General features: G+C 37.6%; 1 protein-coding gene across 11 annotated transcripts in view; it reads right to left on the reverse strand.

Moving 5' to 3' along the window:
• The window catches only part of DMD (dystrophin), a 1,295,019-nt gene that overhangs the window by 994,992 nt on the left and 282,179 nt on the right, over positions 1 to 17,848 (reverse strand). For all 11 annotated transcript variants that reach the window (XM_078390471.1, XM_078390476.1, XM_078390472.1 and 8 more), the window contains exon 2: positions 10,189 to 10,250. In XM_078390471.1, the coding sequence (XP_078246597.1) occupies positions 10,189 to 10,250 (62 nt within the window). The remainder of the gene's footprint in view (positions 1 to 10,188; positions 10,251 to 17,848) is intronic.

Consider the following 17,848-nt stretch of genomic DNA (forward strand, 5'->3'; position numbering starts at 1 on the left):
TCCTGAGTTCTGAATCTGACATGGTTCCACTTCATTCCACTGCAAAATACTCTATGAAGAAATGAATGGATTTTGGAAATCTCATTATATGTCATGTTCTTTTTAATTCCAGCTATCGGCACCCAAATCTTTCTTGCTTTCTCATCTGTACTACAGTATATATATATATATATATATATATATATATATATATAACATACCTAACATAAGAGAGTTTGAGAGCAACATAGTGCATCCTAAAAATGTCAGACAAAACTACATGTGGCTTATGAAGCTATTAGAGAAATAATTCAAGATGATGTGCTTACAGAAGAAACTTGTGAAGACTTTTCCCTTAGTCTATTCTTTGCAAACAGACAGTAGGTATTACTTGCTCTTGTACTTGGTAGTAAAACTGTTGTTGCTAGTCTCTCTTTCTCTTCCCTCTTTCTATATAAGGAGCAAGAGGAATCTGCCTGTTGTGAAAATATATTTCTCTCTTGCAACATCAATGAATGAAAACCCAACTCAAAGGCTATTTGTCTCAGCAAGAGATGTCTCTGGTGTGTGTACAGAGCAGATAAGGCACTGGGGACAGGTTAGATTTTTATCTAAGAAGTTAAGCTTGATATTAAGGAGAAAAAGACAAACATATGGAAAGGAGGATAACAGAAAGATTAAAAATTATCACAGAGGTTTTTTCCCAAGTTCACAATGTTAGTTAAAAAGAAATGCAAACAATTTTGACTGGCCAACATAAGAAATCAATATATAATTTTCACATATCTATCTGAACAAGTCCCTGATGTATTCAGAGCCAGGCAGTTTCATAGGATGCTTCTCAGTCCATCAGTGTCCTAGATTTCATCCACAGCTTCTTCCAGCCTTGTGGCTACACAGAAAGAGTGAGAGGACTTTCCTACTAGCTGTTGAAAGATTCTTCAATAAGTTTGATGGCCTAATACCAGCAAGTCATCAACTGCATTAACCCTGATATCACTAGCTTATCTTCTGATGTTCTAGCATGCTGCAAGCCAGTGCTAGTTTTTTTTTCCTCCCTCTCTCTTTCTGTTGCTGCATAATAGCACAAATGAACTAATTGCCAGGACAGTTCTCAGGTAGTAACTGTTCCTTTTGGGAAATTTCATGACACTGATGAACCTGTTTCAACTATATACCCTTTGTAGAGTCTTATCTATGGAAGTGTCCCTGTGAAACTTATGCTTTTCAATGTGTTTTTTTTTAACTAACTTGCCAACATGCACTCTGCACTTTAGATATGCATATCAAATAGATGATAAGTTGAGTTTTCATGATACTTTTCTTTGCAAGTTAATCTTCCAACTTTAGTATGTGCATTTAGAAAATAAAGATTCCTCTTAGGCCAACCTCCTTATGCAAATGAAGTCATTTCAGCCTTCCGAAGTAATTTGTTTTAGGTGCAAGCAAGCTTCTACATCCTAAGGTACAATTTATGCTTAATGGCCTCTTATATCACATAGACAGAACACTTCATACATTTTCCTTAAGAATAGCAGAAAGTCTCACAATACAGCAAGAAACTTTATCTCAAACAATTCCATAGAATATGGTACTATATTGAATGAATCACTTTTAGATCCTCATAAACTAATGGCTTACAAACTAAGGTATTTCTGCAATCAATACAGAAAATAATATTTGCTTTTAGTAAAAAGGAATAAGATTTTTTTTGTTATTGTTTAGTCATTAAGTCGTTTCCGACTCTTTGTGACCCCATTGACCAGAGTATGCCAGGCTCTCCTGTTCAAATTCATGTTGGTAGTTCCGATGACACTGTCCAACCATCTCCTCCTTTGCTGTCCCTTCTCCTCTTGCCTTCACACTTTCCCAACATCAGTGTCTTTTCAAGGGAGTCTTCTCTTCTCATGAGATGGCCAAAATATTGGAGCATCAGCTTCAGAATCTGTCCTTCCAGTGAGCACTCAGGGTTGATTTCCTTCAGAATGGATAGGTTTGTTCTCTTTGCAGTCCCAGGGACTCTCAAGAGTCTCCTCCAGCACCACAATTCAAAAGCATCAATTCTTTGGTGGTCAGCCTTCTTTATGGTCCAGCTCTCACTTCCATACATCGGTGCTGGAAAAACCATAGCTATGATTATGTGGACCTTTGTCAGCAAGGTGATGTCTCTGTTTTTTAAGATGCTGTCTAGATTTGTCATCACTTTCCTCCCAAGAAGCAGGCATCTTTTAATTTCGTGGCTGCTGTTTTGTTTTTTAAAAAACAAAAAACAACCCACCATACACGATGATGTATAACACAACAGAGTCAGTAAATAGGCAGAGTTTGTAAGATAGCTTCCAATCACATCCAGTTTCCTGAGCTCACAGATAGTCCCAGGGTGGGGAATAGGTTCCTAAATTTTTAGAGCTAGGTTACCTCTGTTTTAAATGGCTCATTTCACATGATCCATTTGCAATTCATGCCAGGAGGTCAAGAGATGCTTACAAATAATGAAAGAAATAAGGCAATACAGCTTCAAGCCCATCCACTTCACTGACACCACTCTCTCAGATGACATCTAAAATCAAAGGAGAGTTTTCTGCACACATCTCAAGCTCTAGACATTATATGAAGGACAAATGTTGCTAAAATGTAGGTTCTAATTGACACCTGTGACCACCCCAACCTGGCTAATAATCTTTAAACTGCCCCCTCCTTTTCTGACGCGTAAGCCCAAATCATAAGTGCCCAAGTGGTTTTTAAAAATGAAACACACAAATAAGCTGTGTATTGAAAAATAACAACTGGTTGAACTGCAGAGGCATTTGCTTGACATTCTGTTAATAATACATGCCACTTTCTCACATCCAATCTTGCTTTACAGATACAAAGTAATTATCTTTCAACCTTCCTCCTTGGGAAACAAAATAACTTTCATTCCCTTCCCTCTTTTTTTCAGATTTTCTTTTTATTTCTCCTGTTGGCTCTTCTGGATTGGCTCTCCTTTCTGACTTCTTCCAGCCAATTGCTTTCTTTCTCTTGGGTAAAATGCGTGAGAATTCCATCACAAGACTCATGTATGCCAACAATAATACTCAGAGTATAATTTAAGCAGAAATACGGTACAGGTCTTCATAATTTATAAGACGGCGATTAGGTGATCCCAATAGAAAACAATTTCAGAGCTCCTCCCACTTTATTTTCACTTCACAGCAACAGCTCTCTGAGGCAAGTCAGGCGAAGCTAATAATTAACTCAAGGCCATCAGCGAATTTCACAGAGCTTCAAAAATTACTTTTTCAACTACTATTTATTTATTTATTTATTTATTTATTTATTTATTTATTTATTTATTTATTTATTTATTTATTTATTTATTTATTTATTTGTACCCCACCTATCTGATCAATACGACCACTCTAGGCGACAATTCCCTATATTATAGAGTCGTAGAATCACGAAGTTGGAAGGGGCCTATGTGGCCATTGCGTCCAACCCCCTGCTGAATGTAGGAATCCAAATCAAAGCAGATCTGACAGGTGGTTGATTAATTTTCTCTTGAATGCCGCCAATACTGGAGTGTTTACCAGCTCTTGAGATAATTCGTTCCACTGCCTTACTGCTCTAACAGTTTTTCCTGATAACCAACAAAATCTGGCTTCCTGCAGCTTGAGTCTCATCTGGGATGATTGAGAACTCCCTTTCAGATATTTGAAAAGTGCTATCATATCTCTCCTCACTCTTCTTTTCTGAAGGCTAAACATGCCAAGTTCTTCCAATTTTTCCTTATAGGGCTTTGTTTCCAGACCCCTGATCATCCTTATTGCCCTCCTCTGAACTTATTCCAATTTCTCAGCATCCTTGTTGAAGAGAGCGCCGAGAATTGGACACAATACTCAAGATGAGGCCTAACCAGTGCTGAATAGAGGGGAAATAATACCTTATGCAATTTGGAGACTCTACTTCTGTTAATGCAGACTAAAATAGCATTTGCCTTTTTTGTAGCCACATCACACTGTTGGATCATACTCAACTTGTGATCTATGACAATTCCAAGATCCTTCTCACTCATATTATTGATGAGCCCCAAATCCCCCATTTTGTAACTGTGGGTTCGGTTTCTTTTTTCCTAGGTGCAGTACTTTGCACTTATCCTTGCTGAATTTTATTCTGCTGTTTTCAGTCCAGTGCTCAAGCCTATCGTGATATTTTTAAATTTTGTTCCAGTCTTCCATGATATTAGCTATTCCATCCAATCCTGTGTCATCCACAAAATTCCTGCACTCCCTCATCAAAGCCATTATCAAAAAGTTGAAGAGTACTAAGTTCTTCATTCAACTGCCACAGTTATACTGGATTAAATATACTACATATGAATTTTAGCCATACAACAAAACAGTTATGTGAATAATAATAAAAAATAGAATCAATACATCAAAAGTTCCAGAATATTTCAATGTGTTTGATACTGCAATAATAGCACCAGTGTTATCAATGGAAATAAAGTATTCACAGGAATACCTTCTTCTTTAAAAAATGACAGTATGCATCATTCTCCTTTGTTTTAAAATTAGAAAATAGGACTAGTAATTTTAAAAAATATAAAATAATTAGTTGTTCAGTGTGCAGAACCAGTAAGTTTGTATGGGAAATAGTTCTCTTGTGGAATAACAATACAGAGCATTGGGACTGTAAAGAAACTGAGGGGAGAGGAGGCATGATGGCTCCTTCATTTTAACAATTTTTTAATGATCCAATACATGGAGTGAGAGAAAGCCATTTTCTCATAGCAGATCTGTATTCTCCAGTACTGTACATTACACAAACAGGAAACAAGGCCAGTCTTAATTCAGTGATATGGGGGAGAGAGATGCAGCAGTGGCAGACATGGAAGGTCACTTGGAGATATCATCTTGGGCAGCTGAAGGAGATCCTGGTAGTGTACAAAGCCCTGCTTCAGAAGCTGTACAAGAACTCTGAATTTACCAACTTTGCCACCACTGCCTCTGGAAGTATCCCTCACTTCCCCCTCTATCTTCTTTCTACAGATGGCTAAATTTGTTTGTTTCTCTCCTGTTCCTCAGTAAAGGCAGGATCACATTCATCCTTCATCACAAAGAGGGAACTTAAAAGGCAAGGAAATACTGTATTTTTTGAAATGAAAATTCACCCCACCATAGCCATTGTGCCCAGCCTCCTTTGGTCTTGGCAATATAGCCTCTGGACCAACAAAGGGGCAAAGATCAAATTGTAGAGAGGTCTGCACAAAACCTAGACTAATGACAAGCCTAGCACCTAATAACCATGAGGTGCAGTGGTTAAACTACAGCACTGCAGCCAAGACGCTGCTCATAACCTGCATTTGAACCCAACAGGCTCAGGTGGCTGGTTCATAGTTGATTCAGCCTTCCATTCTTCCATTAGTAAATTGAGTACCCAGCTTTCCGGGTGGGAGTGGGGTGGGGCAATATGTAGCCTGCATAATTCTAAATACCCCAGAGTGTCCTTTAAGCACTATCTGGTGGTATATAAGCACAGCACATTGCTTAATGTTGATTGTAATGTTCTTTCAAGTCAAAACACTATTGTCCTGTCACTGATACAGTCTTTACTTGCAAGTTCAATGTATACAAAGGATACTGTTGAGCAGTCACACCATTCCACGTTTGTATACAGTTGAAGAGAGGCATACAGATACAGCTCCATGATAGTGCACTGCTAAACAGTTTTTGGATCCTAAATTATCCCAAGGTTGCCCTACACAACAGTTCAATTGATTGAATTATGAGTTCCATTGAAAGGTACATTTCTCATGACTAATAAAAGTGTGCATGAAAACCTCTGTTACACCTTCATGCTTTTCTGTCTTATTTCTTCCAGTCTTACATTTCTGACTCCCTTCCAGCATAAAATGTGTGACTGATCCTTAAGTTGTAGGAGATGAAAAAGAACGAACAAAGGGATCTGTACTAAAATACGAAGATTTAAATGACACTTAACACTATTACAAATCTTCTGACATACAAAAAGAATCTGATGCCTCTGATTAACAGTTTAAATGCAGGTACTTTAAAACTAAATGCCTACTCTTAAAGAATATTTTAAGCATTTTTGGGTGTTGCAAAGGAAATATGCAAATTGCTATAGATATAAGTATTAACTAAAGCAGTTTCATTGCAATATATCAATGGTATAGAGCTATTTATTGCATTTATTATTGTAGTGCACTTTGTAAGTACTTATTTTAGAGCTTTTTCAGGCTCTAATGACTCAGGTTTTTGTGCATTCCACCTTTTAACAGCTGTGGCACAACCAAGAACCAGGAAATACACAATTACACTCAAAGCATTACATGTGCAGAACAAGAATAGGCAGTCTTCATGTGTACAGGCACCCATTTTCTGCTGCAGTGATGGATAGGGCAGTGCAGGCCACCAAAAATGGGCATAGGAGAGCAAAATGAGAAACTGGAATTACCTAGATATAAATTCATGGTCTGAAAAAAATAGGTATTTTATACTGTGACACAAGGGTCTCGTATTTGTTAAGTTTTGTCTTCCTCCCCAATTCAAAACTACTTCCTTCCACGAAATTTATAAAGAATTATAAGTTTTTAACAGAAAATTCGTAAGAAAATTCTCATCCATCTATAGGCCCATCTTATCATCTTTGAAATAAAAGTGTTAGAAAAAGAGCTGGCAAATAGAATTTACATTGTATTTCAATCTAAACTGATTTGAATTGTTAGAACTAGCTAGATTCCAATTATCTCTGGAAATACCGGCCACAGGCTAGATTTAACATTTGTTACTCTCTTATTGAAAACCAACGCATGGAGTTTAAATTGTGGGAAATACTTTTCTAAGTTATTCTTTTTCCTTTAATATTTAAAATATGCACAGCACATCCATAAACTCATGGAAAAATTAATGAGATGGAGGTTAATTGCTAAAAGTCTAATTCTCCTAAAGATGAACACAAGCAAAGAGATTAAAAATAGCTATCTGGTGTAAAGACCTAAGTGAACAAGCTATTTAGGAGAAGACATTATGATGTTTATGATAAATGGGAAAGTCAGTGACATATTTTATTCTCCAGAAACAAAATGAAAATTACGCACCATATGGATTTGATGTAATATGCAGAAAAACTTAGTCAAAACTGCTAACCAGCAATGAATTTATACAGTAATTTGGATGTTTATTTTGTCACATATATGCATGCATGTATTTTTTACAAAACAGAAGGGTCGAGGCTATTCATGTACTGTTAGGGTAAAGTCAAAATTTCATTTGTTTACTGCAAAGAGGGGAACTTGATGAGACATTTAAATAGATTAACAAATGAACATTCAAGCTGTGTTGCGGGACTATTGGAACAGTTTTAGTCTTTGTAAAGGCAGAGAAAATTGATTGATTGATTGATTTTATTTTATTTTGTTTATAAACTGCTCATCTGGCAGCCAAGGCCAGTAGATGGTCTACTATTTATTCTGTATTGTCCAAAGCACTGACTTGTTTTAATCATTTAAAACTCATGTTTTTCCCCCAAGGTAGTGGGGTATAAAAGTGCGATTTAAATGTTATAAATAAACTAGTAAATTGCCACGGTGGACATTACACAAAAAGATGTCATTGAACAAAGAAATTAGATGCGAAATCAAGTGACTTATGAAAAATTGGTTCAGTCCAAAGATGTGAGACTGTGAATAAGAAATTTGAGTCAGAAAGAGGGAGAGAGCTGAAAAGGCTGGAACTGCTTGCCAATTCTCACTAAGTTATCACTTTGACTGCTTCGGCCCTTGCCAATTTGGTCTAGGGTTTTGAAGACTCTGCATGTGAAGCTTATTCTTCTGTGTTATGGATACCCAACCCAGTTGAGGAAGATATCTTTGATTTTTATGTATAGATTTTAATTCAAAAAAACATTTGAACTTTACAATTCTACAAGCAACTTCTGTGTTGGTGCTATAGCTGAGGACTTGGGCATATAAACTGTAGCATTTTGTTGTTGTTCTAACTGCCCATGTTGTCTGTTATAAAACTGAGTAAGAGACTAATTTTGTGGTTGCAAGTTTCATCAATAGAAATCTAAATAAAGAAATTGTCCCATAGAACTAAAAAATGTTGCATTATCAAAAGATTTAGAAATGTCTAATTTATGTTGCAACTACACTGAAAAAAAATAATGCAGTAAGTATGGGTTCTTTTTAAGGAGAAAAATGGGATAAAAATATTTTAAATAAATAAATAAAAATAAAAGCTTTAGGATTGGGATGATCAGATTTGCACTTATTTTCTCTTAACTACATGGCATACAAGTGAATGTGAATCCATCCTGAGTTTCCTCTTTTAATCCAAAATTTTTATCCTCCACCACTGAGGCTTCCCTCTCCCCCCCCACAAAGAATGCATTCACATCAGTTCTAATGAGGCAATCACTTCAAGCTGATGTGGAGAGGTTTGTAGTCACTTTACGTCAAGACAAGTCAGCAGCAGTGAGAGAGGGAAGGCAGTGGAAAATTTCTGCTATTTGAAGCCTTTCCTCCTCAGATGTAGCGCTTGGATGGCAAGTTTAGGAAGGGCTTCCATCTTACTGCCCTTCAGACACATCCTGAAGACTACACTGTTTCACAGGGCTTTCGGTGATTACTAACACGCTTCAAATGTAGAAGGTTGTCTTGTTTTGCTGTGATATATGTATTTTACCATAGATATTTCATGAGTCAGAAACTTATTCAACAAATAAGAAACTAAACCACATTCTTGATACAAGTAATGCATGGTCACCCACAGTCATGTTTCCTCAGAGAATTTCTGAACTGCATCAACTGACTCTTAGTCGATATTGGTCTCAGGGTAAGAAATGCTCTTTATGAGGGTAAGTCAAGTCTTTCAACATCATGTCATATCTGGAAATACCACCACTGCCTCTCCTCTTCTAGTTGCCAACAGAAAGAAGATGCAATGTTCAAAGTTGGGCCCAGCCCAACTTTTAGAGGCAAAAATGCATTTCCAAACAGAAACCTATTTGAAATAAAGTTTTGTTATTATAAAATCTGCAGACTCCAATGAAATGGTGATATATTGTGCAGTAAGAATTTTTTTCATGGCCTGAAATATATCAATAAAAATGGAGTCTCTGAGAATGTCCAAAAGATGAAGAATTTCACACATTGTTTTGCAAAACACAGCAAGTATTCTCTGTGACTCTCATTCGTATTACAAACAACACATTTATTCCTTCTGACGGATATAGTCAGTATCAACATATCTAGCAAATTGTCTTATTTTCTCTGGAGATGAAAATAACAAACAACTTCTGAAACAATTTTTTAAAAACATGTATACATAGCTGTCTTCCACTGCTATACACATCACTTTCTTTCTCTCCAAACAGTTCAGCCTTTCGGATGTCTGACTCAGTTCTGTCATTAATGCTATCCATTTAAAATATTCATTCACAATCTTCTGCAAGCAAAGATACCAGTGATGATAGACTATTGACCACTTTACCATGAGCTCCTTCACACTTTCCTTCTACTGAATTACATTATAAATGTATAATTCTTAAAAACCAAGAAAAAGGGAGGGAAAAACAATCTAGATAAACTACACATACCCATCAAATCCTAATACAACAGATTTCTAGTTGGAGACCACAAACAAGTCTAAATCTGGTATAAATCATAACAGAATACAGACACCTCGTTTAATCTAGCAATCATTGCCATAGAAGAGCAACCACAATATAATTTTCTCTCAGAATTCAGGAACATGGCTGAGAGACAGGTGAAGACATTTATTAAATGCAAACTTTAACCATATCATCCTTTGGAAACACAGCCACTTTCCTCACTACTTCCAAATCAATGTCTGAAATCCTTTTTCACGGCTCTGTGTACACAACAAAGATGATATCAATGGTCAATTGTTTCTAATTAAAGACATTTTCAGGATGCACACAACTCATACAGAATGTAAAGAAGTTGCCAAATGAACCCTTTAATTGGAGGCCAACTGTTACTGTTGCTGACATTATCACCATTGCCCACGTAGAGCTAAGCAACAGGATTTCAATAAAAAATTCAAATGAAGAAGCTAGACATTTGAAAGCACTCTGCCATACTCAGCAGAAACACTGCATTAATCATAATGTGTTTTTTTTCAGGTATCAAACACCTGTGCATACTTTTTATTTTAATGCAAAATAAATAAATTTTCTTACCTTAGCAAACTGTGCATTTACCCATTTTGTGAATGTTTTCTTTTGAACATCTTCCCTTTCATCTATAAAACACAAAGTACAGTAGTTTGATAAATATTATTGATTAGAAAAATAGACTTGCATGTGGTTGTTGACCAGTATCATTTCTAGCAAAAGGATACAAAGATGCAAACATTATTTTTAATATACTGTATTTTAATTCTTAATTTAAAAGTGCAGTTTTATATAGTTATTCTTTAACTAAATCCAGGACCTCTAATACTGGGCTGAAGTTACAAGAAGCCAGATGTCGACTGAATATCAGTTAAAAATTGTTAACTGTTAGAGCAGTACAACAATAGAAGCAATTACCATGGGAGGTGGTGAGTGCTCCAATGCTGGAGGCATTCAAAAGAGAGTCAAGACACTAATCTGTCAGATAAACTTGGATCTGGATTCCTGCATTGAGTAGGGTTTTGGACTCGATAGCCTTACAGACTAGGCAGTTTCCAACACCAAAAGTCTTTTGTTTTCTATATGGTAGCAAGCAAGCGGCAAGTGGAAAGCTCCTCCCCCCCCCCCGTTTTTCTGTGATTTCATGTTTTGCTGGTTCATGATTTCAGGATCTTATGTTTCTCCTTCCCAAACGATAAAAACACTACTTCAACTTTATATCAGTCTCTTTCCTTCAGTGAAAATATTACTCTTATTTATGATAATATGTTACATATACTTTTTTGGAAAACTTTCTATATTTTATGTCTCCGTTCCGTAGGTTTAGGCCAGAGCTTGGGGACTTTTCATTTTTTGGACGACAGTTCTTACAATTCTGCAGACAGCACGTCCATATAGTTTTGTGAGCTAACAATTATATTAGGAAGTAGCATGTGGCCGGATCCCTTTCACAGGGAATTTTCTCCAGGAACAAGAGAAAATATCAGTTTGATGGGAAGTAATCACAGAAGGGGCAGTTCTGAGAATTAATCAGGGATATAGTAGAACTGATGCACAAGTGTCTAAAGCAAAGATACTTAGTAGCATGAAATCAGCCTCCAATAGACTGAAAATTAATGATGAGTGGGCAACAAACAAGATTTATAGATAGGCGGTACCCTGTATTTGAAACCTTCCAACTTCCCTGTAGCTTTTATTTACAAGTCCAAAAAATACTCTGCTTATCTGCTGAATAAATTCCTTTAGACAAAAGGAAGAAAGTCTTTCATTGAAACCAACAGCAGGCAATAAACAAAACAAAAAATACACAACAGAACAAAATACTTTTATTTTTTCAAGAGTAAAGAAAGATGCCTTTAAAACAAAGAATCAAGCATTTAGATGTAAAGAAGTTACTGGGAATCTTATATAATATTAAGCCAGTGAAAAAGGCATAATTGTCCGTCTCTTTAAAAAACCTTTCAAAGATGAAGAACAGGTCATTACTGCCTATGAACATATCCACTCTTTCCTCTTGCATTATTTTACAGAGGAAGGGAAAAATGTCTTGCTCATTTGTTAAGAAATAGCTCTAACTGGCCAGTTTCTCAGAAAATGTTTTTTCTTTTCTTTTCTTGTTTTGTTCTTGCTTTTCAGTAAGGATTTGGGGATAATGACAAGGCACCTGCCAATTTCTTTAAAGTGAAAGCGGTTGCTGATATATCTATCCTATAACTCTCCATTTTATTTCTGAAATAGATAGCTATTAGCTATTTACAAAAATGAGAGCTAGAATTATGGCATATAAGGTCAGTTGAATGTCCCCATCCCTGTCTCGTCTCAGACTGATGAAAGGGAAAAGTAGGATTCAGTATCATTCACCCCACTGATGACACTTCATTCTAAATCTCCAGTTATTTGTAGATAGTAAAGTTTTAACCAGAGTGAATTCTACATTATTAGCATCCAGGAAGAAGCCTTTTATGGTCCAGAGTTTCCCAATTCCTAGCATCTTTCCTTATTTATGACTAGGGATGCAAAGAAAATGTTCTCATTTTCCACAATCTTCTGAGTCTCACCATGCCAGGACTCACCTCTGCATTAGCAGGACCCTGATCTCAGTTTTCCTCCATTTTTGTTCACTTTTTGTTTGTGTTTTTCACTCATTCTGCACAGGAAAGGTGCAAAATTCTGCACAGCTTCATGCCTTTTCCAGCAAATGCTGTGTAGAAAGATGCCATTTTGTAGAGGAATTGTAACAATCCTCTGGAGTTTGGTGTTTCTTTTGCTCTTTGCTGTACAGGAAAGAAGATATTTTGCACACATATTATAAAATCCAGTGGATGCTGGTGCCTCTTCTGTCCTTTCCAGGTGAGTCTTGCACTTGAGAAAGTCCTGCACAGCTTGGTATTTCTTCTTGGAGGAAAAAAGTGACTAGCAAACCTCTAAGAAATCCCATGAAAATTCCCATTAGGTTTTTCAAGAAGGGAAATCTTGCAAAAAAGAAATCCTGCTGTGAGGATAAAATAGGGTCGCCTCAGACAACGTTTCTCTCCAAGAGGAAAAGCTAGAAGATTCATATTCTTCCTTATGCCTTCCTTAGGCTAATCCACAAAAAATTCCATATCCTGTCTCAATGCATTATAGCCACCAATGAAATTACACTTCAAGCCTTTGGATTAGCTGGAGTCAATTAGCTGACATTGGCTCAATCACTACGGAGGAAGAAGCAATAATGATAATGTGATGAGCAATGCAATGATAAAAGGTCCTATTAACGATAATGGGCAGCACAACAGCATTACCCACTGCACTAAAAAGATAATGGCAACATAACAGCATTACTTATTGCATTGGAAAAGTGCAATGGTCATTCTGTTGCTACTCAAGAGTAAGTCTTTGCCCTCCTCACTCAGCAGGTTGTTTAAAGATGGCAACAGTAACAATTTTTACCACTTTATCTCTGGAGACAGATATTTCTTGGGGTGAGGGTCAGCTCTTGAGAAAATGGGTAGGAGGACCTGGTCATGCACTCACCAGGCAATTCTAGAAGTGTATAATTAGCAAATGTTTACTCCTGCAGTGGGGTTTAAAACCTCTTTATGTCTTGGCATGCCTTTTTTTGACAGTTGTTTCTATTAAAGCTGTGGTGGGGATTGTGGAGTCATTCCAGCACTGCCAGCTATAGGTTCTTTAAAACAAAGCATTTATTGAGTTAACCCATGTCTAGTTCTAACTATAGTAAACAGGAGACTTAATGTAAATGCTGACTTTAAAAAATTAAATTCCTTCAAATGGTTTACTCTAGTTGGGACTAACAATTGGATTCAGGTCATTATATTTACCTTAAACTATTTAATAACCATTAAAGATGGAATTTTCACATTTCTTGGACTAGAAATCCAATAACGCTCCACTCTGGGACTTCTGTTTGACAGAATGACACCTAAATGTGGCTCACCTGGGAGAAAGGCCTTAACTGGAAAATTTTGAGGATTAGCCAGGCCTAGTTCTACCGAAGCTTACTGTTCTGCCCCGGTACTGGCTGGCAACTTTTTTTCTGAACAGGAACCTAGGTGAAACTAGGCCTAACTAAATCTCAAAGCCTTGCAACTGAGGCCTTTCTCTCAGGGGAGCCACATTTAAGTATCTGTCAATCAAGTAGAACTTCCAAAATGAGAATTATGGGATCTGTAGTTCAAGAAATCTGGAGATCTCATCCCCAATAACCATTTTCTGTCTTGGCACTATTTTGTTCTACTGACATGAACCATATCAAGTATTTATTTTTACTCATTAGCATATTTATTGCAAATGAAGTTTCATGGTAGCTATACTTAGATTTCAATAGCATGTAAAGACCTGAAGATTTTCAATTCTCTCTTGGGGGACTTAAGTATACATGTAACTGACAGATGAAACCTGAAGGTAGTAATACTCTTTAAGACCTTCCTTCATGCTGTATTATATTAAAAATAAGTTGGCAAAAGCACTAACAAAAATCAAAGACACAGCAATGCCAGTTGTTTCTGTAGAGATGCTTAGGGAAAAGACAACATTCCAGTGTCCAAGTGAGACAAATGATGAAATAAAGTAAGCACCAAAGAAAATATAGAAAGACCTCATATTTTATCACTGCCAATGAAATAAAAAAGGCACAGTTTCTCAAATGACATCTAATGAGCCCTAGAGCCAAATGATGTTTCTTCTTTGCATTAAAAACAACACCACAACATACTGAATATTCACCACAAGAAATACTACGAAAGACAAAGTCAGTGAAGAGTGAATTAAAATTTGCAGGTCTATTGATTTTGTCATTCTTGTCATGTCAACTATGTGTATACGGAAGACCCACCTTGCATTTTCTTATTTTGATGTATTGATTTTAATGCAGTTTTTCTGCCACTCAGCTTACATAATTACTGAGCCCCATATTATATCTAGCACTGTCAATTCTAAGATTCTCAAAGAAAAGAAGCAATGTGATTTTCTTGCATGCAGTTTGCTGACACTGATCCTCTTCAGTTTTACAACCTTTAATTCTCTAAGTACAAATTAGTACTGTATGCAGTTAGTCTCTTCTAAATTACTTTTAAAGGATCCTTTGAATTTTATTGCATTTTTATTATCACATATCATCTTAAGATCACACTTGTTTTTAAGATTACTATAAAATTCACAATCAGGAATGCATTCCAAAGATTATTATTTTTCCACAATTTAGGAAGACTTCAGACAGGTACAGGCATTTATGTAACAACATTTCTATGATGTGTACTGTATTTTACCCTGTACGACACTCAAGGCCTACTGCTAGTCCCCAACTAAGAGCAGAGCAACTCAATAAATTGCTGAATGATAAGTCAACTTTTAACTAAGTCCATAAGTCTACTCCAGTTGGGCCTGGCCATAAAACACTGGTCACAATTGCTTTCAATTATCATCTACAGTAAATATGTTGTTTATGTGTGAAAAGTTAACATAGAAGTATTTTACTGTCCAATTGGCTATTTGCTCAGTTAGCTCTTGCACATATCCCATGTAACTTGAAAGTGGTTACAGATCTGACATAAAACAAAAAAAGCAAAGTATATGGCTTACATATGGCCCCATAGTGCTTATAGCACTTTTGGGACAGTTTACTATTTAATTATACAAGCTACCCTCCCCCCCCCCCCCCAAGTGAGCTGGATACTCATTTTACCAACTTCAGAAGGATGGGAGGCTCAGTCAACCTTGAATCAGCTGCGAGAATCTGCTGGGATCGAACGCTGACCATGAGTGGTTTTTAATTGCAACACTATAGTTAAATCACCGTGTCACAAGGCTCATAACTTGTGCTTTGCTTGATTTTTCATTGTTCTGTTCTCTCAAGTCAATTAAAGCACAAGTTAAGACAGAGGTGACAATGGCTAACACTTCCATCTCTGACACTATCTCAGTGGTGTCTCTTGCTCTGTGTATATACACCAAAGCAAGCTGCATACTGGCACATTTCTGTTTTGCCTTTCACTGTTACTGTGCTGCTGCCTTTTATATATCTAAACCTAGAATATGGGGTGGACAAATTGTAGAGGATCATGGCTACAGATTCTAGAAAGACAGACATCTAAAGGTTGCACGGGTTTCATACATGTAAGCACGCTATGTCCTGATGTGGTCAACAGGGCTTGCTATCTACCAAATGTGTTTTAGATTGCCACCTTTCAAGAGACATTGATAATGTGACTGTGAATATAGTGCCCAACTGTTCTAAGACTGGGGAAAGATACCCTGATGCGAGGCAACAAGGACATATACAGCTAGCCCTTGAGGTTCACAAAGGGCCACATGGGTGCCCTTTGTGAACCTCAAGGAGGGGACCATTTGGGTGTGATGCACGCTGAATTATGGCTTACGCAAACAGCCAGCAGGTTGGAACTGATAAAATTTTGAGCTCAACAAAGAGAACATGAATGTGTGAGGAGGAGGAGAACACTAGCCTAAGCTGCCTCTGATGTTACTCTCCATATTACAGGAGTGACAGACTCCATTATTTAAAACAACTGTCCATACATATTGGCAGCCCTGAAAAATCATGACTCTTGATTAGAGATGGGGACAAATTTAAAAAAAGGTGATTCATTTTGATTTGTGATTTGTCAAGGTTAACGACTCAATGAATACAAATATATGAATATTCTTCAACAGATTGACAAATCGATCCATCAATTTGCCTGCACTTTAAATGGCTATAAAACTGGCCCCTAAGCACCTAGAGACACCAAAGTTACAGGGAAGTTTCCTCAGACGCTTTTCAACAACCCCTAAAAGTTTGGTGAACATTGGATAATGGACCCCTGAGTTATATAGTTACAAAGAGGAACCTCCCCAGGAAAGCTCCCCCCACATAGAGAATATGGAATCACAACGGAGCTTCCTAGGTCTTTCTCCAACACACCTGCCAACTTTGGTGAAGATTAGATGTCAGACATCTGCTTTATTCAACCACAAATTGGGTCCCCCCAGGAGAGTTTACCACATGGCACAGAAACCCATGGTATTGAGGGAGTTATTTTTGGCCCCAGCAGAATGAGACATCTTTAGCACTGAGAAGCATGCATGAGGCACTGAGTTTGCCTTCAGTAACATTACACACACACAAAAAAACCACCACACAGACACAAAAAAACCCACCATTCTGCCCACCATCCGCCGATCGCCCTTAAGGAAGGCTAAGGGAATCCAGACTGCCTTTTGCAAAGATGGCAGCTGCAGCTTCCTTACCCTAAGTGAAGCCTCAGCTGCCATATTTGCAAAGGGCAGCCAGTCTCCCTTTTTACATGCATGGCTGGGAGGCCAGAAGGAGACTTCGGCAGCAGTAATTAAGATAAGGGGATATCAGTGGGTGGGGTGGGGGATTAGGTAGGGAAAGGAAGGGGGTGGGGGATAGGCTGTTGGGGTGGCTGGCTATGGGAGGGGGATGGCTCCTTATCTGCCACCCATCAGCTGATTGGCAGCCAGTAAGCAGAATGTTTTTTGTTGTTTTTTAATAGGAAGGGGTGTTTGTGGGGGAGGGGGAGGGCTAAGGTAGGGGGAGGAACGGGGTGGGAGGGAGGCTATGGGGTTAGGTGGCTATGGGGTGGCAGCTGCCTATCCCCTGCCGATCAGTTGATCGGCGGTCAGTAGGCAGAATGGATTTTGTTGTTGTTGTTAATACAAAGGACGAATAAAAACAGGTAAATATTCATCCCTTCATATTCATGGGGGTCTCTGGAACCCACAAATATGAAGGGACAAATATTTAATGAATCAAATATTTCCGTTGAAAAAGTTGATCCATTTTTATATTCGTCCTCATCTGATCTCACAAAATGACTATAAATGCAGACAAAGGATAGACTATTTCCAGGTATACATGGGCTATACCTGTTCCCACAAGGCCATATTTTTTCCCTCACAAAAATAGTATGTGGGCCCTTTTGCCCTTTAGTGGTGATTTTCTTTTCAGAAAAAAAATTGTGTGCTGCCCCCCCTCAAAATTGCCTCCCCACCATACAATACTTCCTAGAGGACACCAGGGGACTTGTTTACCCAACTTGCTCTCATTTGCTTTAAATGTGGGTTATGAGGGCTGGGAGTCCCAAACATCCTGGAGGCTGCATAATTCCCACAGGATGTTACCCACCCTTGATGTAGACTTTTGACACCCATTCAGAGCAACAATGTAGGATGATGGAACCAACACTTTTTCCTTCCTTAAATA

Source organism: Pogona vitticeps, chromosome 3, assembly GCF_051106095.1.
Source record: "Pogona vitticeps strain Pit_001003342236 chromosome 3, PviZW2.1, whole genome shotgun sequence".
Lineage (NCBI taxonomy): Eukaryota > Metazoa > Chordata > Lepidosauria > Squamata > Agamidae > Pogona > Pogona vitticeps.